Here is a 23,149-nt window from a genome sequence, read left to right as displayed (position 1 = left end):
AGGTGACAGCAATTATAGATTTATACATTCTAGAAAAGGTCTGTCTATAGTTATGATCAAGGGATCTAAATGATCGTTACCATTATAATGACTGGGGGAGCTAAATTATCGTAACTATGTCCCCAAGTATAACAGAAAAAAAAGATAATTATGCTTTAGTTCATACAAATTGTTGAAAAAAAACTAAAATGTTTTGTCAGTGAACATTTTACAGTTTTCCAAAAATATTTACTATCAACACGTTGTGATTTGCAGATTTATTAACAACCTTTTCTCATTTTGTTTATATAAGGGAGCCCAGGTGACATTAGATTTAACAAATTTTGCAAATTTGTAGGTTTATTTGAATAACCACTGATCCTTAAATCTAACCATCATTCATTTTACATGTTAAAAATGTTTTCCTATCCTGAAGTTGTCATATCAAGATTTTTTGAAATATAAAATAGAAACTTAGGGTTTTACAGAACTATTAACTGTGGACATCCTGCCTCACAATAGGGTAGTATACAATGCTTTCATTCTTTGTGAGCGGCACTACAGAGGCCTGAGAATGACATATTGTCTTACAACCAATTATTTTGTCATTATAGTGACCAGGCCAAACAAAATCCACCAAAAGCAGTTTTAAAAAGTCCTGCAAATGTCTTTTATTGTGCTTAGACAATTGGAGGACTTCTATCTAATGGTTTATAAAACACAAGAGGTGTTGGGACTTTCTTTTCAATTCAAGCTATATGGTTTTCAACTTCATTAATATTGTATTCCTGCAACTATGTCCTGCTGTCACATTGGATGAGAAAGCTTTTAATTCACAGCGAGCCATCTAAGATTTTCTATTGATAGAGGAATAATGCAGTCGTGTGTTTGTCGAGGATACTAATGTGGACTGGTTTTTATGGTGGACTGTACGTGATTCCTTTTTGTTGATTGTGTTTGTTTGCATCGGTAGATCTGTGTGTGTGTGAGTGTGTAAAGATGGGTAAACTCTGTTTGGTATGCCCAGCCACCAGTATGTAGAACAACAGTGCTAGGCCTCTATTGTCTTTTGCTGCTCTGTAGGGCTTAGTTGGCACTGCATATGAACAGATGTGTTTCAAATCATTGTTGTTATTTACCAGTGATAGGGTAGCTCAAGAACATATCCCACCCCCCATTCTGATTTATTCATTCGGACAATGAATGTATGCAGATATGCTGGAAACCTGGATCTTTTCTGCATGGATTGACAGGGAAATTTATTATTCATAAAAGCTAATGCATTGTTTCTGTTGCTTTAAATCTCTTTTTGTTCTTTCACCCTGTTTTTCTTTTTTCTTTCTCGCATGCTTCTTGATGGTGCACTGAATTCTCTTAGGCAAAGGTTGGCAGTTAAATGTCTGTGTTGAAATGAGAAGTTTGAAAGACGAAATGCTATCTCTGTATATGTGTGTGTGTGTGTGTGTGTAAACTGATTTAAATCGCTCTTTGAGCCCTACAGAATGGCGCTTTAAATGTTAAATGGGGGTTGAAGCCTGCCTGAACTAATTTGTAGGGCTTTGCACCGTGTTGACATTTAAATGTGATAAGAATAGCAAACTGTACCGCCGACCTATTTGGAAGATGCTTTCGGAATACATTCACATCAGCTGCGGCCTATAATTAATAAAAAAAGACAGGCCTCCCTCGCTCCAGATTTGATTATAATACAACCTTATAAACACACCAGGGATAGATGAGAGGAGACGAAGAAGAAGAACTAGGGGAGGGAAGAAAAGAGAAGAATAACTGGAATAAAAAACAAGAGAAATGATGGGGGCAGGAATTAAGAGGGAGGTGGATTGCGAACACCTGGTCTTTGAGGCAGATTGCGTTGGCTGGCTGCTGTGCTATCACATTACTCTGATCCTGCCTCTCTTGTTTGTCAGAGAATTGAGGAGAGAGAGAGAGGGAGAGAGACAGAGAGAGAGAGAGAGAGAGGGAGCGGGTGGGGGTCCGCGAAATCAGCATGCAAATAACACCACATTGTTAACTTAATCAGATGCAGGGGGAGAAAATATGGAGAGGGATGGGAGAAGTGTGGTGGGGGTTAGGGGAGAGGTGGTGCTGGTGGTGGTGGTGGTGGGGGGGGGGGGGGGGCGGTTGCCAGCGAGGTGAGGCAGAAAGGAAGAGGGGTTTTGCGGTGATGGGAGATGGCAGAGGGCATGCAGATTATAACCACCCACACCCCACTTCCACCTCCCACCACTGCCCACATCCAACACCCTGAGGCTACTCTGGAACTTATGGACTACATGCTGTATGTGTGTGTGTGTGTGTGTGTGTGTGTGTGTGTGTGTGTGTGTGTGTGTGTGTGTGTGTGTGTGTGTGTGTGTGTGTGTGTGGAGAGGGAATTTCAGGGGGACTGAATTTGAGCAAGGCTGATGAGCGCTCCATCAAGTGGCCGGCATAGGCTGCTCGCAACTGGCTCCCTAGCTAGCTTGTTTTAGGCCGACCACTGGTGTCAGAAATGATGCTCCTGTACACGGAAAGATATTTCTGCCACAAACAACAAAGGTTGGTGGGTAGAACCCTGATCAAGCAGACGCTGATGACGGCCGATGTGCCTCCCCTAAATACCTACAGGCCTCAGCTGAACTGTTTTGGATTTTAGTAATTTAATCTTTCAGCTCTTGATTAATTGGAAAAACATATAGAATACCTTCACTGTGCAGCATTTTGATTTATTCTCTTCACAGCATAGCATATCATTACATCATCACATAATCCACATAATACAGAGTCCACGTGTGTGAGTTAGGTCAGTGTAAAGGGACAGTTACAGAAGAGTCTCTTTTGTGAAAGTAAGTAAGTACAGAAGTGTGTGTGTGTGTGTGTGTGTGTGTGTGTGTGTGTGTGTGTGTGTGTGTGTGTGTGTGTGTGCGTGTGTGCGTGCGTGCGTGCGGGCATGCATGCGTGCATGTGTGTGTGTGATGTCTCAAGGGACACATTCATACAGTGTATTTCAAAGAGGTCATTTTTCATTATAAACATCCACTGCCTTAATGAACTTAGCCCCGCACCAGAGAACCCACTTACAAAGTTGTGTGTGTGTGTGTGTGCATGCGGGCATGTGCGCTGTGTCTTTTAATGAGTGTGTGTACTGTAACCTTTGTTGTGGAAGATAAGTCAGTTGTGATGCTGAAGGTCAGGCAGGGCAGAGATGAGGGAAATGCAGTGTTGGCCGGGACAGACTCCTCCGGATTTAGGATGTGGTGCAGACAGAAGCAAGGAATCGTGGGACATAGCCTATGCATACCTTCACAGACTGACACATACACATCACGCACTGGTGCTACTATACTTGTGATCATCTTTATGGACTATCTACTGAATTTATTTAGAATAAAACTTAATTTATGTGTATGTTTCATTCTAATTTCAACTATCATCAGTTAATCCTAATCTGTCCCTTCATAGAAAAGAGAGCTGGCAATCTCTTTTTAAGTGTTGTGAGGAGAAATCATTCACACCAACAAATACACACCAATGGGCTGGTTTCTGTTCTTATAAGATTACCGTGTAGCATATGTATGAATTGTGTGCGAAAACAGTACACAGTTAGCTAATGCAAGTGCCCAGGTGGATCTGCATAAGTTCTTCACTGACAGTGTGTGTGTGCGTGCGTGTGTTTGTGCGTGTGTGTGTAGCAGTCTGTTTTGTAGTCCGGTTCACAGAGAGGCCTGCAGGGGGGAAAAAAACTGCTCCTCTGAGGTTTCACCCAACTTCTCCCTCCTGCTTTAATCACGGCTGCCTTTCACTGAGTCGTTGGCACTGATGCAAATGCCGCCTCACTGGCATGTCTCTTCCTCTTTTACTATTTTTTCCGCTTTATCCATCTTTCGTTTCTTTTTATTTTGTCCTGTAAACCTTTTCATCTCCACCCACCACCCCCACCCAACACACACACACACGCTCCCCCGAGCCCCATCTCTGATCTTAAGAGCAGTCACCACTGTGTTTTTCTGATAAAGTCTGATAGATAAACATGCTCTCTTATGTCCTCGAGGCCCTCCGCCCTCTCTCCCGAGAGCACACCCCTGTAAAGCACTTCCTCTGCTACAATTAGTCTGTAATAAATACACCCTGGCCTTAAAGTAGATAATGCCCTCTCACTCTCTTTCCTTTTATATCAAGTGCCACATTTGCTCGCCGTTTATATTTGACTTTGAAACGAAAGGAGAGAAAGAAGAGCAAGTGGAGATTTTCTTCTCTTTTCTTTAGTCTTTCTCTTCTTCCACAGTCACGGCTAAAGTGCGTGAGAACAATAGCGGTAGTAAGGCCTCTATGAGATATTGTAACATATGCAGAGAATCGCAAGCATTTCTCAGCTTCCTGATGGCTTTTACAAGATTAGTTAGCTTTCTTAAACAGGAAGCGTGCTGCTTAAAAAAAAAAGAAAAAAGACACGGTGTGGTTACATCATAAGTTTGACTACTTCTCAGAGAGCTAAAGTTCCCTTCAAACTCCTTAGATTAAAAGAGGAGACGCAGAAAGTGGGAGAGGGGAGAGATATAAAGGGGGGAGTTTATCAAAGTGATGGAATAAAGAGAGATTTAACACGGTCATATTAAAAAGACATGCGGCAGTTTCAATATTTAAAAATCCCATTTGCTTCGACAGAGGAGCTTTTTCACTCAAGAGCATATGGCAGCAGTACCTGTATTCAGCAGCGCTCTTATCTTCCTCAAAGACAAAGACAAAGAGTGGGTAAAAGGGGTGAGGGGGGGGCTGAAGAGAAAGAGATACTTTCAAACAGACATTCAGACATTGAAGAATCATTCAATTATCGGCAGCATGATGTAAAATAATTACCTGACTCACTTCCCGTAATGAGGGCTGCTAATTAGCCATAGACTTTTGTTTTAGTTGAAAAAAGAAAGAGAAAGTCCCAAACTCCCCACAGCAGAGAAGCTGTGAAAAGATATTTTGTATGTTGGGGTAACACCCCATCTTTTCTCTAAATACACACACACAAGAAACACACACACTGTGACTCTACTATAGGCTCACTTGGCTAGAAGTCACAATTTGCCTCCCGATGTATGCACACACACCTCTCAGTAAATAGTCGAGAGTGCACAAAAGAACCTTCTTCTCTTAATTAGCTGTGTAACAATTAAAGTCCCCTCTTAGTAAATTGAACCTTTGTCTCTCTCGCCTCCCTAGTTTGATTTCAGCACCTGTCACAACAACCCCTCCCTTTACCACCACCTCCACCGCTGCCACACACCCACCACTGTTACCTCCACCACCATCACCCCCCCTCGACTGTAGTCATTATGCAAAACTCTTCCAGAATGCTCCCAGCATGAGTGGAAGAAAACAGCAATTATTTCTGATATTCTCTTATTTAGGCCATATTGACATTCAACTACTTTTTCCTTCACTGCCGGAGAAACGGAGTGAGGCTGATCTCGACTTTGCTTTTCTCTCGGTCTTGAATCTGACATGTCGTCACTGCAGTCACTCGACAAGAGACATGTAGGCAGCGCCACTCCATAATGTGACCTACAGATTTCTGTGTGTGTGCATGCATGCATGTGTGTGTGTGTGTGTGTGTGTGTGTGTGTGTGTGTGTGTGTGTGTGCAGCATTGACATGCAGTGCAGAGAGTGACCAGTGATGTAAGCCATGACAGATACACTGTAGTCATTGTCTCTGTGGCCTCTTTCTTCCTGCAGTCTAACCATGCGTGAGCCCTCTACACTACCATGTTTGTTGTCTCACACACACACACACACACACACACACACACACACACACACACACACACACACACACACACACACACACACACACACACACACACACACAGAGAGAGAGAGAGATAGTATTGTGTCCTGGCTTTCTGTCTAAAATGATCAGAGAAATCATATCAGCACCTGACAGAGCAGACCAAACGACTTCGGCCCATTACAAAACATCAGCATCACATTTTGAACACGAGCTGAGGAGAAAGTTGACTTAACTTGAATTGGGTTTTTGCCAATTAAGAGTAATGCCCAGTGGAAATAACACCACAAATTGACCCGTTCAGAGACTGTATTTAAGGATTAAAAAATAACAAATAACAGTAATACAGATTTTCTTTAAACTGTTTCGATTTGGGGCCGTAATATTACATTTTTAGCCGTCAGGAGAAAATAATCTCATTCATCCTATGCCAGCTAATTAATTTTCTGTTTATTGCCCATGTAAAAGGGCCCAACATGTGTTTTTGTATGGTTCATATTCAATAAACTTTACTTTTAATTTATAATGTTTTAGTGATTCAGATATTTACAGATATGTCAAAAGTCACTTTTTTTATATAATGTCCATTAATCTTACTACAGTGGAAATCAGTGTGCAGATATTTGAAGCTGATTTGCTTGTCAATTTTACCCTTATTTTTAAAGCAAATATTTTATTTTACAAGTCATTCACTGTTTTTCGTAGAGCGTATAAACCAGCTAAACATCTTTTATTGTAGGTTTGTGGGTTTACACTGCGACACTCTTGGATCTGCCGAGTGAGGAAAACACTTATTTCATATCTGCTTTTAAAGACTGATAATCAAATGTTTCCCTAAAGGACAAGCTCCTATGATTTTGATTTAGTTTTTGGCTTTCACTCCTGTCACTGCAACCCACTAAAGAGACACTGCTTTACAAATGTTTGGCACTATTAATCCTGTGCTCTTCGCTGCGCTTTATTCGCTGCTGCAGGGGTCTGTCCTCACCACTGTGACCACTATTGTAGCACACACAGGAGGGGAGAGGTGTTCACAGATGTACATGCACACACACACAAGCACGCGCGCACACACATGCACACACACACACACACACACACACATGGAGACAGAGACATCTGCAGGTCATCATCATCATCATAGTGGGAATAATACCAGGGATGGTTATCATAAAGGGAAGCTTTGAGCTCCCGGCCGTCTTGGGAAGATGATTTGGCTGGCCCAGAACAATGAACTGTGGGAATCCGCTTGTCCTGCATTGATCTTCCTCCCATGGCATCCCCTGCAAGGCTGTCAGAGCCGACGGACGGATAAAAAGACCGAAAACATTTTTCTTTCTCTCTCTCCTGCTCTCTCCCGGTGTCTTTCTTTTCTCGCTGTCAGGAAGGCTCCCACTGATCAGCAGGGATGAGCTGAAAGTTGAACTACCTGTTGACAGGACCTCTTAAACAGCCCTCAATGACATATTGTTCAAGAGACAGAGGGAGAGGCAGAGGCTCCTGTTCATCCACTCATTTGTCACAGATCTATTGAGTCCGTGCTCTCATCAAATCCCGGCTCCCTTGCTGTTATTTTCTGTGTGTAAAAACCGAGTGGGGGGGGGGGGGGGGTATGTTAATTTAGTGTCATTCACAAGTTTTAACTTGTTGGATGTCCTGTCTTCATTTAAAATGTTATCTCTATTTTTTGGAATTTTCAGTGTTGTGTATTTGATGGTTTAAAAATCGGTTTATTGGAATGTTTTACGTTAGGAAACACATCCCTAAGGATCCAGTACTCCTTTGAGAAACTGGGGACTAGGCACACATAATTACTTTATTCTTATTGTACATGCATGTAATGCATCAATTTTCATTTCAAGTAAATCTGAAAGTGTTTGCATTTATTTGGAAGACTAAAAAAACAATATCCCCATATTTCAAATCAAATCGAGAGGATTTCTTATCTTGGTCATGTCTGAAACTTTCTTTCCTCACCTTCAAAATAGAACAATCAATTTTTTAAACTTCACATCAGTTTGAGAGCGCAGAGTTATGAGTTTTGATCAAGAAGCTCGAGGCATGGGATGGAGTCAGGATTGAATCTGGTCTGGGTTGTGTGACTGCCTTCCATGCACAGTTCAGAGTGTTTTCGCCTCATTACAGAAAGTAATAATGCAGCGAAGTCAAAGAGAGACAGAGCGAGAGGAAGGAAAACATTGCAGGTTTTTTTATTGGATTAATTAAATGCCTTGCAAAGACCACCTGCAACAGAACAAAAACACAAGCCAGGAGGAAATGCGTGTCTGGTCTGTTTTACCTGCTAATCTCTAATTCTAACTAAACCAACTTTCCCCAAAAAGATAATTGATCTTTGAAATGCCGAGGAAGCTCTGTTTGTACTTTGAAAGCATATTTACAGCTCTTGAATGGATCCCCGCAACTCTGAGTAAATGTAACATATGGTAAATATCCCCATTGTCCCCTCAACATCAGTTTGCTGTGGCTGCATCACAGTCGTCTCATTAATGATTTGGTGCAAATATGATGGAATTCAACACATTGTTAATAATGATTGATTTGTTTAACGCAATGAGTTTGTTCATTAGGACTTAATGAGGTATTGCATTGTGATTAATCGATGGCTTTGTGTCGATACATGCCAAAATAACAAAGTAAAGTCCAACTAATGGCGTTTCGATCCTTCAGCTTCCCCACATCTTGTCTTAAATGCCAGAGGAAAGTTTTATGACAAAACTCAGACCTGTAAAATTCAAGTTAAGTAAAATTCAAAACGCACATTCAGAATCATTTCAATATGAATTCATAATAGGTGTCTATTTCTAATATTGAAATTGCCTTTCTTATACTTCAGTCATTTATGTGGTTACAATTAGAGAGGATCACACAAAAATCCCATATGCATTTATGATGCTTGCTACTATTGATAAAGACAGAAATGAACTGAGCACATTCAAATGCTGAAATACACTTCCATTGTATTACAGATACCACTTATAATTAAGCTGAGGCTTGAAGAGAAAAAGAGCAGAGAAGAAAAATGCATTAAGAGAAGCATAGTGACATCAGTTTCACTCTCTCTCGTTCTCTGTGTGTGTGCGTGTTTATGGGTGCTCGTGGTGCTTCGCTGAATATTAAACCACATACTATAAAGAAAACAACTGAGCCATCGTGTGAAAATGCTAAAGGAAGTCTTTGTGGTTTCAGAGGAACCAGAGGAGCCAATAGGTTTAATGAGATAGCACTGCTGTACACGCCAGGAAATAATAAGGTTTCACAGGTTAGAGTAACGGCAAAACCCTGAGATACAGTAGGAGTATGAAGCAGAGTGGATGTAATGTTCTTAAAGGAGTCTTGGCAAAGTGGCCCATGGTCTTTGCTTAATACAACCGGTAAGAATGACAACTCGGAGCCTTGATCTTCTAAACCTTAACAGCGTTGTTTTCTTCTGTACATTTGAATATATTTTGCACCAGACTTGTAACAGTAACAGTCAGGATGATGTCAAAATAGAAAAGTTGGTGATGCCATGTCTGTTAGCCGTCATTTGATAGGTTGGTTTGCAACCTACTCGCTGTGTCTGTTAGAGGGCATTCGCATATTGAATTGTTGTTGTCAAAAGGCTGTGTCTGAGTGTGTGTTTTTGCCTGTGCGTGTGTCTGTGTGTGTTGCTACTTTTACACCACCCTCAAATTCCCTCGCATGTGTGTGCTGATATGAGCAGAGGGGGGATGTCACATAAGAAATGTCCTTTTTAATCAGGGGAAAAAATATAAAATGACTCGGGAGCAAAGCAAGCATATTAATGTGCCTCATTTGCATACGCTCGTCAGCCAGGATACGTTTATAAAAAACACAAACTGGATTCGTCAGTTCATTTCACATTATTCCATTGTCTATCTGCCTTTGTTATATGTTAAAGATAAAGGCAGAAATCAAATTGAAGAAAAGGGCAAGCTGCTATCTCCCCAAATGAGCAACAGCTCATCAGCCTAGTTTAAATCACAGATTTCTATTCCAAAAGGCAGCCGCCTCTGTAAAAAAGGCCCATTCAAATAAGGTCTTTTCTGATATAAGCACGCCTGTGTGTGATGGAAGCTGGGGTGTCACATAAATACAATTTAAAACCTAAGTCATTCAAAGCCGTCTAACAAAGTTTTATCCTTACTAGCAGTTCTCGCCTAATATTATTCTCATAATAAATGTACACATATACCTTACAGTATAACATATTAATGATTTATTTGTTATTGGTTTTATTTCTTAGTAGAAAACACAGTCATATGATCGGTCATATATCTGAGTAGGCGTCGACAGGAGCATATCAAGCTGTTAGACGAAAGCCTGCAGAACATAGCATGGCCATTATATTCTTGATGAATTCAGTAGAATCGCTTTATGATACTTGTGGGGAGAATTGAAAAGGCAGCCCACGAGTGTCACATTCCTTTAAACACCAAGTGGAAGCTGGTCACAGTCTCTTAATTCATGTCCTCAAGATAAGAATCCACCATCAACAGTGTGTTGGAGGGCCCAGTGGCAAAAAGAACAGGCACCCCCTATGTCTACTAACGTCCTACTGACAGGAGAGAGAGTGGACAAAAGAGAGAAAAAATTCAAACGATTGAGAAAACAAATGAGCCAGGCAGAGCTCTCTGTGCTTTAGAAACATACTGTAGGTGGAGAACAAGAAAAAGAAAGACAGAGTCTAGCAGGACCTTAGTTGCCCTCCATGACTGTAAAGTGTATACTGAACATGTGTGACCGTGTTTTATGTGGGTGAGCCTCATTGCTGCCAGATTGGGTCCATAAGCCGTCTAAAATGATGCCACTTTCTCTTAAAAGCGAACTTACCTAATGCCACTGCTTTACATGGCCTTTCGATGAAAGGATTTTTTTTTTGATGATTATAATAATGTGTAACACCACAATGGCTTCCACTGTTACCAGGCAGCATACTAATCAGTGTAATGAGACATTATACAATATTTTGTTGACCAAAGCAGAACCATGGTTATTGTTTCTGAGGTTTTGACCCCTGCCAGCAGCCAGAGGAAGTGTGCAGATAGATGTTTATACCTCACCATCTGGGAAGCAGATGGATCTGCATTAAAATTAATGTTATTGTTTTTTTTTTATTGTTTATTCACTGATGTTCAACATATGAAATGAAAACACTTAAAGTGATAATTGATAATACAGCATGGTCAGAAACTCATGATATATTTTTGTTATGTGCCATGCAGTAGGTAGAACAAATACAACAAAGTAATGTATAGTTATTCCTCTCAGACGGGAGGGTGTGCTTATATATTCAAGTTTTTTCTTGTTTTTATATAGTAACCGCTGTTTTTCTTCCACCATGAAAACTGTGAAAGAGTTAGATAGAGAGAGGAGGACATACGGAAAGAGAATTCAGGGATAGAAAAAAAGCAGGGATTCAGATATAGTGTCGTTGTTTGATGGAATATTGCGCCAAGACAAGTGTCATTGCACCAAGATAAGAGCGTTGTGTTTACTGGAGTAACCCCTTGGTTTTAAGTGCTATTGTTAATATCATAATTGTAGTATTGCGGTGGCTTCCTGACATTGTCGTCGCTCCATTTCATTAAGGCATGTAATTGGAAGAATTCTGATAGGATGGGCACAAGTAGCTTAATTATATACTGCTCACTGTGTTTACAGAGTAATTATTCCTTCCAAAATGGTGTTACATTTTGAAAAAGTTCTAAGGAGTCACAGCTTTTCCCAAGCCCTTGGTACTGATAATCCATGACGTGATCTGTGCATGAAAGACAATATAATGTTTTCTCCAGTACTGGGAGATGCGGCACAGGTGTTGTTTGCCTAAAGTAAAGTAAAACCTTCAGTCCGACCGTGTGATTGAACAGTCCCTTTGTAATCTAGATAGTAAACATGAGCCCATTACCACTGAATAGAATTTTTTGTTTTGTTTTCTAAAACCTACTGTGTTTTGAATTTTTAAATAGTTGTAATTTTGTTTCATTTCTAATATGATTTGTTCTTTCTCTCCTGGTTTGCAGGATGGAGGATTCGAGTTTGTGTCTTGGTGTGTCGTCAGCAGTGGCCGATGCTGATGCCCATCTGAGTAGTGCAGTCTTGAATGGCCGCTACCCCATAAGTCAAAAGCTTCACCAGCTTACTGCCCAGCTAGGACACGCCTTTCCTGACCTGCACCGCCCACAACAGATACCTGAAGAGAAAGCAGCAACACCTTTGGACGAGAAGACCCACCACGCAGCCCTGGCTAGTCAACCCATCAGCAGCCAGATGGCCCTCCTCGCCAATCAGCTCAACCGAGACATTGACGCGGGGGCACTGAGTGGGCTGAATGGGCGTGTTGACCTGCAGCAGTTTCTCAATGGCCAGAACTTGGGCATCATGTCCCAGATGAATGATATTGAAGATGATGCCCGCAAGAATAGGAAGTATCCCTGTCCATTGTGTGGCAAGCGCTTCCGTTTTAACAGCATCTTGTCTTTGCACATGCGCACACACACAGGAGAGAAACCCTTCAAGTGCCCCTACTGTGACCACCGAGCAGCTCAAAAGGGCAACTTGAAGATCCACCTCCGCACCCATAAGCTGGGGAATCTTGGTAAGGGCCGCGGCCGTGTCAGAGAGGAAAATAGGCTGCTTCATGAGCTGGAGGAGAGGGCCATTTTGAGGGATAAGCAGATGAGAGGTAGTGTCAGTATCATCCAGACGGCTCAAACACCCCAGCTCGGCCTCAATAGCAGCTCAAACTCCCATCAGCAGCAATTAGGCTCAGCCTGTGGTCTCCTTCCCCCTTCTGGCCTTGCCACTCCAGAAACAATTTCTCAGCCTTCCTCTTCACCCAAGCCAGCCGGCACCCAGGATGAACAGTCCCTGAACCCAACCACAGGCTTCCGTTGTACCTTCTGCAAAGGGAAGTTTAAGAAGCGTGAGGAACTGGACCGTCATATTCGCATACTTCACAAGCCCTACAAATGTACTCTGTGTGAATTTGCCGCCTCCCATGAAGAGGATCTGATAAGTCATGTGGAGAAGGCCCATATCACAGCCGAGACCACTGGGGGCCAGGGTGCTGGTGGCGCCGGTGGCACACAGGTGGCCAACGAATTCCGTTGTGAGGTGTGTGGGGCAAGTGTTCAGCCAGGCTTGGTTTCCTAAAGGGTCACATGCGCAAGCACAAGGACTCCTTTGAACACTGCTGCCAAATCTGTGGCCGTCGCTTCAAGGAACCCTGGTTCCTCAAGAACCATATGAAGGTTCATCTCAACAAGTTGGCCATCAAGAACAAACCGCCCCAGCCCACTGAGCAGGACATGAGTGTCGTCAATAGCATGAGCAATCTGGCTCAGGAAGCTCATGCCAACCTTTATTCCCGCTACATCTCCTGTCTTCAGGGGGGCTTCCTTTCACCAGACAAACAGGGACTGAGTGAGCAGCACCAGATGTTGGCTAAAGCTGGTATTGCCATGAAGGAGAAAGAGATGTTAGGGAAGCTGTTGGGGCCGATGGCAGGGGGTATGGGCCATGTACTGGGCGAAAATGAGAACGATCACTCCTTGGTGTTTAAACCTTGTTCCACCACTCAAGTCGAGCTGCATGGAGCGCCTCCAGGCCGCTGCAAAGGTGGCAGAGATGGATTCCCTCAGTAGCTATCAAGCTTGGCAGATTATGGCTCGTGGCATGGCTATGGACAGGGCATTCATGCCTAAGGAGCAGCAGCAGCACCATATACCCCCAGGGCACGACGATGAGATGGGAGGTGCTGGGGCATTGGCTTCTTTCTCAAAAGATAAACAAGACTACTCCTTGATTCCTTCCAATGATAGCTCCAAGCAGAAGCAGCTCTCAGAAGCCTTGCAGGGATCCAAGGCCTCTAGCGGAGCCCTGATGTCCATGAAGGAAGATGGAAGAGGCTTTGACAGTCACCGTGACTTAATGTCACACCATAGTGCTGAGGCTCCTGGAGCCCTGGCTGGCTTGGGAAGCCCAAACATTGACTACAGCCTCTCAGGCCTAAAGGAGAAGCCCTCAGAGTGCCCTGACTGTGGCCGGATCTTCAGAACCTACCATCAGATGGTTGTTCACTCCCGTATCCATGGCAAAGACAGGAGAGGCATTGAAGAAGTGCTCAGCAACAAGGTCTGGACGAACGCCGGGGTTCAGCCAGTGACCCAGAGTCCCAGTCCATCAGCCGCTCCACCACTCCTGGTTCATCCAATGTGACAGAAGAGAGCGGAGCTGGAGGAGGACACTCCCAGACAGGAAGCGTCCAGGATGACAGCCCACATCCATCTTCACCATCTTCAGGTTAGACCAAAATCACAGACAATGAAAAGTACAAACTTGTTTAACTTTTTTGGTTGAGACATACACATACACTTGTATTACTTTTCTACAGTTCTTCATTGTTACCACTAAGAATGTCTTTAATTTTAGGTACACGTACAGTATGTAGTGTGTCAGATACATCCATGTAAAAGGGAATGCAAATAACCCAAATACCTACCAAAGAATCAGAATTACAGATATATATGGACAGAGCTTTACCCAAGATAACACATTTTACTGTACATATATTATCATATTTTAATTTATATGTTGTCTAACTTGGAAGTTCCTTTGTTGGACATAGTAACAATTGTCTCCTGACACAACTGTGTGGTTGCTACAATTCACATTAAGTCAAACACAAGACTTCAGGACAATCCAGGAAGAGATCTGCTTTACCATTGCATCCACGTTTGCAGGTTAGCAGTCTAGATCCCTGTGGAACATGAGTAAAGACTGGGAGCGTAGGGACGAACTCGTTTTAACCACAGCGATTAATAAATGTCTTTAATAAACACGTTGGAGACAACCATACCCCTCCCCTCTCCCTTCCCAGCAAATACAGGCCGGCCGGGGCTAGATAAGTGTATGTTTAGTGGGATTAAGGGAGGCTCGTTGCTAATGATTACACAAGTTTTTAAAGGTAACTTTCGCTTGCTCCTCAGGGCACTGTTCTGGCGTTAAGTATGTGCGTGGTAATTAGGTCACGACTATGCGATAATCAGTCGGTTTAAGCTAAACAAGACACTAATTAAAGCTATACATATAAAACAGGTCAAAAAAAATTGGTGAACTTCATTTGCAAAAGCAAGGATGTGCTTTTAAGTCTTCTGAGGGAAAAAAATATAAATAAATATAAATATAAATCAGAGTGGCTTAGCTTAAGGCTGTAAGCAACTTAATTCCACCAGTGGAGACGAAATTGTTTATTTATTCACAGAGGCATAAAGTCCTTATCATGCCCGTGTAGTGTGATGGGTTTGAACATGGGATAGGCTATGTTTATTTTAATCTAAGAAATAATAACAGACAACCCCCCACCCCAATTAGGAATTAATGAAAATGAGAGTGAGATAAAACCTAGTTTCTTTATAGAGGACTATTAAACATAACACTTTCTCAACAGGGTGGGGGGTGTAGCGGATGTAATTATCTTCTGAATTTTAATGCTGGAAGTTCTCTCTCCATCTGTCTCTCTCTCCCTCTCTCTGTATGTCTCTTTTGACTCAAGCACTTTGAATCTGATGGCTACAGCTTGTGGCGGTTTCAACAGCTTCAGAAGTACTGTATTAACAATGAGTGTGCAGTATACAAAAAAAAGCAAATAAAAATAATAATTTACAAATAAAACCAGTAGAATTTACCACAAAATGATAAAACGGCACAAAGGAATGCATTAGATTTAATTGAGTGGTTAAATATCACCCCTATTCAAAGTTTTATTACAAAAATAAATAAAAGTTGTGTACTGCCAACACAGCACCCAAAAAAGCCTGTTGGTTTTCACAAAATTTGTGTCTATAGGTTTGCATACTGGTAGCGTGTCACACCTTTAGCCCAGTGCTCAGTCAAAAGCCTACACTGCTTGATGCACTGGCACTATTCAAACTCCTTGCCAGTCCACACTGTCATATCTCAAAGGCTGTCCTTACATGGTAGAGATTTGTGAGTGTATGTGCCAAAACTGAATGTTAAACTGCATCTGGCTGCTATAGAGCATGGCAAAGCTGTAAAATAGATTTGCGAAGAAGAGTAGAGTAATATGATTAGGCATGCACTGATCTGAATAAACTGGGATATACTTTTACTGGAAAAAACAGAATGCGAGAAGTAAACAGATTTGACATCACAAATGTTAAATATGCTTGTTTTGCTACTTCTGATTTTTTACTAAGAAGTGGTGAAACTTGTCTTTTTTCACAACTTACAGAATGTGATTCACATTTGGAGCTCAGGGACTCTCAAATTAGAAGCTTTGATGTGTGAGAAAAAAGTGTGTATGAGTCTCATGTGGAGAAAGGTGTCATGCTTCTCCTGTGCATGCATGTTTTGCTGTGTTTGTGTACATGTGTGTGTGGGTGTGATGGGGGTTGCTTTACAGTATGTGTGCATATCACTCTCCTGTAGTGAACAGGATGTGGCTATTGTACATTGTCTTTATCTTATATCTCATGTAAAAAAAAGAGCTCGTTCAAATTTGTGTGCACGCACCTGCAAGTATGTGTCCTTCTACATGTGCGCTAGGCTCTGCCCCACACACCTACCCACAGCAATTTTGTGTTAAAGTTAAATTATAGTAATCAACAATAACATCTCAACTGTGAAAGAAGGTCAACGCAGCCGCTTTTGTCTTTGAGACGGCACTTGTTTAAAAGCAGTGTGTGAAAAGGGGAGAAGTGAGGAGGAAACAGAGCAGACTAACAAAGGCCTCTGTCAGAGATGTCCTTTAAAGACCTTCCATGTTACAGCATAGCTAACCTTGAGCATGATTCTCATTCAGTAAAATTGTATTCTATTTATTCATTATTTATTCAAGAAACCAAAGGTGTAATTAAATTTTACGCCCATCTCTGTCTTTTATTTTTTGTTAAGTTATCCTTGGACTGACTTCACTACATCTTCTTTGTTTGGTTTGATGATCAGGCCTCAAAGACGCTGCGTTGAGAGAAAAATGTTGTCGTGTGGTATATACAACAGGTAGACCTGGCGGGAATCAGCTCATCACATCCAAAATAGAATTGGAAAGCATTGCGTTTTTTTTAAACATGCAAATAACATACCATTAAAAAATCCTAATTTTGCACGACAGTGTCTCCCCATTCTGCTTCTATGGCACAAGCAAAATGTAGCTGAATGAGTGAGAAAATAGGCTTTTACTGCACAAATCCAAGGCCTTAAGCAGGAGAATTCCTCCTTACCATGCGCTTCCACAACCTCCCAACTACCCCTAAACCTCACTCCCACCTCTTGGCTCCGGGCCTCTAAAAGACTCTATACACTCCTCCTGGCTTTCTCTTTCTCTCTCCCTCTCTCTTTCTCCAAAGAATCCCCATGTCTACATTATTTAAGAGGAACAGCATTTTTAACATGGTGAGGATTAGCCTGCATATCCCTGTCTTTACCGTGGCTCAAACAAGCAGGCAAAATGCTTGCTTCTACAAATTGAAATCGGATTTGCCAACTTGACGCCTTAGGTTATAAAGCGTGGATATTCATCTAATTGCAACAGTACAATGGGGGCGTAATTACACATGCAGACAAACTGTTACAGTGTAATTACTGTGTCATTAAAACAGGAATAAAGTAGACTTGAACAAGATCCATACTGCTATGAATATGCATGGTGAGAAATCCAATCTAACTGGCTATTATCAGGCAAATATTAGTCAATTATCAGTGTTGGCAACATTAAGGAGGGATAAACGTTTAAAGATTATTTTACTGTAAATGACAGTTCGAATAAACGTTATTTAACTACAGTGTATTTCAAGACATTTTGGGGCGAAAAGAGTATAGGCCTCCCATGAACAGTTCATTCATTATTTATCATTTTAGATCCTTGCTCTGAACATTTTCACAAGTGTGTAAAAATGTTTTGGTTTGCTGATGTCGGAGTGTATACGCACTGTACTTAAAAATTAGGTAGGACTTGCATGTTTTTACCGACTATAAGTACATGCATACTCTATAGTCAGATTAAGATGTTAGTTGTAAAAGGCAAAATTGGTTGTCCGGCCCGCCCCGTACACTAATCCTGTACCATCTGTAAAACATATATGTTTTCAAGGAAATTAAATGCCACACAGATTATATAATCTGCTAACAAGCAAGTTGTAAAAATGTTTATAGTGGACATTATGATTGCAACTTTACACAATATGATCTCTGTAAGCCTTTGATATATCATGTTAGCAAAAAAATGCAGCACATTTCCGATCCTTCATTAGCAAAGTTAGCAAAGCAATGGTTTACTATATCACATAAATGTCTCTGTCACCCTTAACATGCTTCTGAATCCTGACAAAAATCAAAAAAAGATATCCAATTTTATAAAACAATATCCACTTGTATTGACATCAGCATTATGAATATTTTTTACGCTAAGCCACTGGCAACACTGAGGTTCAAATTAGGAAGATCCTGGTCTTAATACATTTATTAAGAAAGAAATTTAAACAATCACAGGGCATTTGGCATCACAAGGTAATGGGGAAAACAATTCACACACTAGTTAAAGTAATACTATCAGGCAGTTTAGGCCTCAGCAGTTTTTGATATCAATAAGTAAGTGGTAATCGAATTGAAAACAACTTTTTTAAGTACAATTTGAGCACATAATAATTAAAATTATAAAGATTTTGCCACAACACTAATGGCAGAACACACCTTTTATATTGTTTGTTCCTTAAGAAATTATTAACTGATCAAGTGACAAGCCGACATCAATTGATATTATCTGACATGTAGTTGTTCTTGGCCATGTAGGGCCTCTCGTGGTCTGGGTCTTACCTGGGTTATGAGCCAATGAGCTCCAAACTAAGAAACAAAATAAAAAACCCAGAGCAAAGCTAATGGTCATAAAATCAATTAAGTGGAACAAGAGTTTAGGAGGGAACTTGTGCGACTGAAGTTAAAAAAATCGTCGTAAAATGGATGAAAGTTATGGTTTGGACAGGGCTAGTTATGTCTGCAAATACAAATATATAAAACACAAAAAGGATCAAATCTAGAACAAATTAAAATGCTCTCTGAATATCTTAGTGGATATGCCTATCAACTAGATGGTAAAGTGAACCTGTGTCCACATTAGCCACATTTAGCTCATGATACGTCAAAATGAAAAGCCAGAGTAGTTAACATACACCTCCTTACTGTATGCTACATTGCTCCGACGCTCCCTCAGACTGCAGCCAACACTTTGAAATGAGGCCAGCCTTCTGTGAGTGTGCGCACCATATTATATGTGTGCAAAACTATGTGCATTAAAAAATAATGAATTATGTCTCTCGTTTTTTTTCCATTCTCCCCTCTGCATAAATTATTTTGTCTTTGTAATTGACAATCCGTTCCTCTTCTACTCCCCCTCTGCACATATTCTTCTTTTCTCTATAATCACAGAACTCAATGGTTACAAAACCTGAGCTTTCTACCCCCCACTCATTTGAAGGAGCCTGGCCTGTCATATCTGTATTTTTTATGTGTCACCAAACTTAAATAGACAGTCATTGGTATTACAGGCACATTCATTGCCTGAGCTGTATTTTTGTACAGTAGGTCAGGACTCTGGTGTCTGGTAAATGATAAAAGTTCTATTCAAACGCACTAATTGTCAGTGTGCTGCGCTGATTGACATGTCTCGGGATAAATGCAGACTTAGTATTTTGTACACGCTTGCACAATATAAAAGGGCAATTTATTTCTCTGTTTCTTCTTTCTCTTTTCCTTGCACAGTTCATTTGATTTCTTTCTTCCTTTCTTGCTCTCTCTTCCTCTCTCCTACCCTGTCTCTCAGGACTCAATTTGTAAATATTACCCATGGGTGGGGAATTAGCCCAGGCTTTTAGATATTTTAAAATTCCAATTGTATTCCGACGAGTGTGTTTGAAACGAGGGAAGGACTGCGAGACTCTGTCTGCTCCTCAGTATTCCTGGGTGGCTATCAGTGGCTAGTCTTGTTCTTATGAAACATTTTATCAGTGCGTTTTATGTCTTAATGATCACGTTAGGATTCCCTGTTTTGCTTATGAGGTCGGGACAGGACGAAAAAAAGTGAGAAGCAGCAGACTGTTGAGAGAATAAAGCAGAGGTGAAGAAGAAATGACAGAGAAAGGAAAGACTGAGTGGAGTGAGAAAAAATGGAGAGATGACAGGGCATCACATTCCTCAGTAACAGCATCGCATTATGCCATCCACTCTTTTCAACTCTAAATCTTCGCCAAAACACAGCGTACCTTTCTCCTAGAACAAGATTCCTTGGCTCACACACACATACGCAAACACACACACACACCTCCTCCCTCTTCTCTGTCTTCCCCATTTCTGTTTTATGTTTTTATAATTAAAACATAATATTTATCTTTCCATAACAGAAGGCTGCCTTACTCCGTCAGGTAGACTGTTTGCATATTAATATTCCTTAATACATCAACAAGCTATTCTTCTCTGGTGTCACTGCTAAAACTGAGCAAAAATAGAGGAAGAGACTCACGCGTACAGGAGGAAAAGGAGAGAGGGGGAGATGTGGTGTCTTTACTACAGTTTTTAAAATGTAGGAGAAACTTGATCGAATGCGCAAGAGCGGGACTCATAAGTAATGTGGAAATCCGTAAAAAAAAAGGAAAGCAAGCCGACAGTGAAAGAAAGACGGTGAATTAACATCACAGTCACAACTTCGACTAGTATCGGAGTGTGTTTACCTAGTCTCAAACTTAGGATGCGCATAAAAAATGCACAGATCCAGACTAAATGAGCATTTGTTCCTCCCTCAGTCAGAACTACCAAGCAAAACTACACTGGCAAGAAAAGTTTCTCTTCCCTTGATTGTTTATGTGTGTGCTTAACAGAGGGTCGGAGGGAGGGCATAGCTGAATGAGGGCGAGCGCCAAGTTCCCTTTCTCTGTCTGGTGACAGCTGTCTGACTCCGTCAATGTGGGATTCCTGTGAAATGAGGCAGGGTTCTCGGTCAAGGAATGCAAATGGATTGCGCTGGATGGTAGGCGGCGGAGCCGGACCAGGCGGGGGTGTGAAGTGGATGGTGGAGGCTCGGGGGTGGGTGCGGGTGCAGGGGGAGCTTTGTTTGAAACAAGTTAACTTGGGCATGATTGGGGTTCCTCTTGTAAGTGAAAGAGCAAGAGAATACATTGACCTTTGCCTCATTAAAGATGGAAGCCAGACATTTGATACCATGACTAGAGGATCTCTTGCTTGCTCTTTTTTCATCCTTTCTACTTTTTTTCTCTTTCTTTTCTCTTCTTCTCTCTCCTCTTTCTTTCTAGCTCTGTCTAATTTTTGCACCCCCCTTACCTCCCAGCCCACCCCCCAATCTCTTCCTCTTAACCCCATTGACAGGTCACATAAAAAGCCCTTTGTATCAACATCAGGGTGCTGACATGAGAGCAGCGAGCGACATGAAAAATGTGCTTTCTCTTTTCTTAGTTGTAGCTATCTCATCATCACAAAAGGGAGAAAGAGAGAGAGAAAGAGAGAGAGAGAGAGAGAGAGAGAGAGAGAGAGAAGAGAGAGAGAGAGAGAGGAAAGGGAGAAAGAGAGGGAGAGGTAGAAAAGTAACAGAGGAATTAAGTCCAGGGATTAAGATCTCTGGCTTTGGGTTTTTTTCACTCTCTCACCCTGCCACTTTCCAATTGTTCTTAAAATATTTGGCAATGTCAATTAGTAAGTGAGCAGAGCTAGCTGATGAACACAATTTTCCAGGCGACTGAGCACCCTATTGTTGTGGAGCGAACAGCAGATTTCTGAGGTCATTATCATTCCCTGTTAGCCGTGCCCAGCTGCTCTCCTCTTGGCTCCAGCCATCTCCGCTCCCTCTCTCCTTGTTCCTCCTACTCCTATACATCTCTCCTCTCCTCTCTTCTCCTCTCCTCTCCTCTCCTCTCCTCTCCTCTGCTCTGCTCTGCTCTCTTCTCCTCCTCTCCTCTCCTCTCCTCTCTTCTCCCCCCTAACCCCTCACCCCCCCCTTCTTACACCATGTTCACCAGTTCAGAGCTGGTTGATAGCAGCCAGCAACAGGGGGGCTTTCAAAAAGGGGAGGGATGGGAGGAGCTTGCTGGGGGAAAGAAAAGAGGAGAGTGAGATGAATATAGCGCAAGAGTGTGTGTGTGTGTGTGTGTGTGTGTGTGTGTGTGTGTGTGTGTGTGTGTGTTGGGGGGTACAGTAAAGGCAAACGAGTGAGTGGAGGGTTAAGCGAGGAAGAAGAGAGAAAATACAGAGAAGGGCATAGAGGCAGGCAGTGCGAAACAGAGGGCAGGCTTGGATTAGGTGTCGCCCGAACACAAGGGGGATGCAAAGAGTAAAAGAGAAAGTGAGGATAGAGAAAATCAGATGAGGAGATGATCTGATGTTGTAGTGTGGACATGTAGTCTGAGAGATGGTGCCATGGAAAGTGGAGAACATAAGTATGAAAAAAAAGCAGTGTTTTCTGAGCTCCCCGACAATGTGGACACTGCACATAACATTTATCTAACCTACCTGTGATTTTACATGACATTACGTTACATGTTGCGTTGCATTTTATCATTTAGTGCAGTATTTTGTGTAAGCTGATAGTTTTGTAAAGGATGTGATTGTTCTAAAAGAGTAACCTCAATTAAAAGCATCATATGTTTTATACTTAAAGCTATTCTTTAAATAACATTTCATACTGCCTTCACATTGCTTCACTTTTCAGTAAACATGGTGCCAATGAGCTCTGAGATTAAAAACAAAAAAACACCTGCCTGCTGTTTTATGAGAAAGAAAGGAGTTTCCTTTCATTCTGCACAAAGCATCCAGGTATCTGCATCTAAACATCCAAAGGAGTCTTTCTTTTTTTTCTTAAGAAATGATGAAAGATCCCTTTGACTCAAAGTACAAAAAGGAAGAAAATAAAAAAAATCCCAGACTTTTTTTGTATGTGTCAGTTGTACATCTTAATGTGCTCCCAGAGGCCTTTTCACCCCTTCTCTCCCCCACCTTGCTGCACCCCCACCTCTTCCACCACCATCAGCACCACCTCTCACCCATGGGTGCCCTCCCTCCTTCCATCCCCCGTGCCGTCAAGTTTCCGACAGCAGATTCGCACATTTTTGAAAGCAGAAAACTTGAATGCTTTGTCGTTGTTTATTACAGGGTAGAAGGGAGATATTGAAAGACTTGCCATACCAAAAAGTTTTTGAGGTTTTAAAACTAACTATATGAGTAAGTCTACTTTTATCGAGCTAAAATAAAGGAACAGATCAGCAGGATTCACCTATCTACTCTTTACAGTATATGCCCAGTTCCACCTCCTGTTTCTGTCACCTCTCATGTCCAACCTGTAGAAAGTTTGAGTAACT

General features: G+C 41.7%; 1 protein-coding gene across 1 annotated transcript in view; it reads left to right on the top strand.

The window, feature by feature from the left end:
* znf536 (zinc finger protein 536) overlaps positions 1-23,149 on the top strand; it is a 195,931-nt gene that overhangs the window by 93,798 nt on the left and 78,984 nt on the right. Inside the window, 5 exon segments of the mRNA XM_034578747.1 lie at positions 11,798-12,896; positions 12,898-12,921; positions 12,923-13,329; positions 13,331-13,896; positions 13,899-14,078. Of these exon segments, the coding sequence (XP_034434638.1) occupies positions 11,799-12,896; positions 12,898-12,921; positions 12,923-13,329; positions 13,331-13,896; positions 13,899-14,078 (2,275 nt within the window). The 5' untranslated portion in view covers position 11,798.

This window comes from Hippoglossus hippoglossus, chromosome 3, assembly GCF_009819705.1.
Source record: "Hippoglossus hippoglossus isolate fHipHip1 chromosome 3, fHipHip1.pri, whole genome shotgun sequence".
Lineage (NCBI taxonomy): Eukaryota > Metazoa > Chordata > Actinopteri > Pleuronectiformes > Pleuronectidae > Hippoglossus > Hippoglossus hippoglossus.
This window is presented reverse-complemented; position numbering and strand designations above follow the sequence as displayed.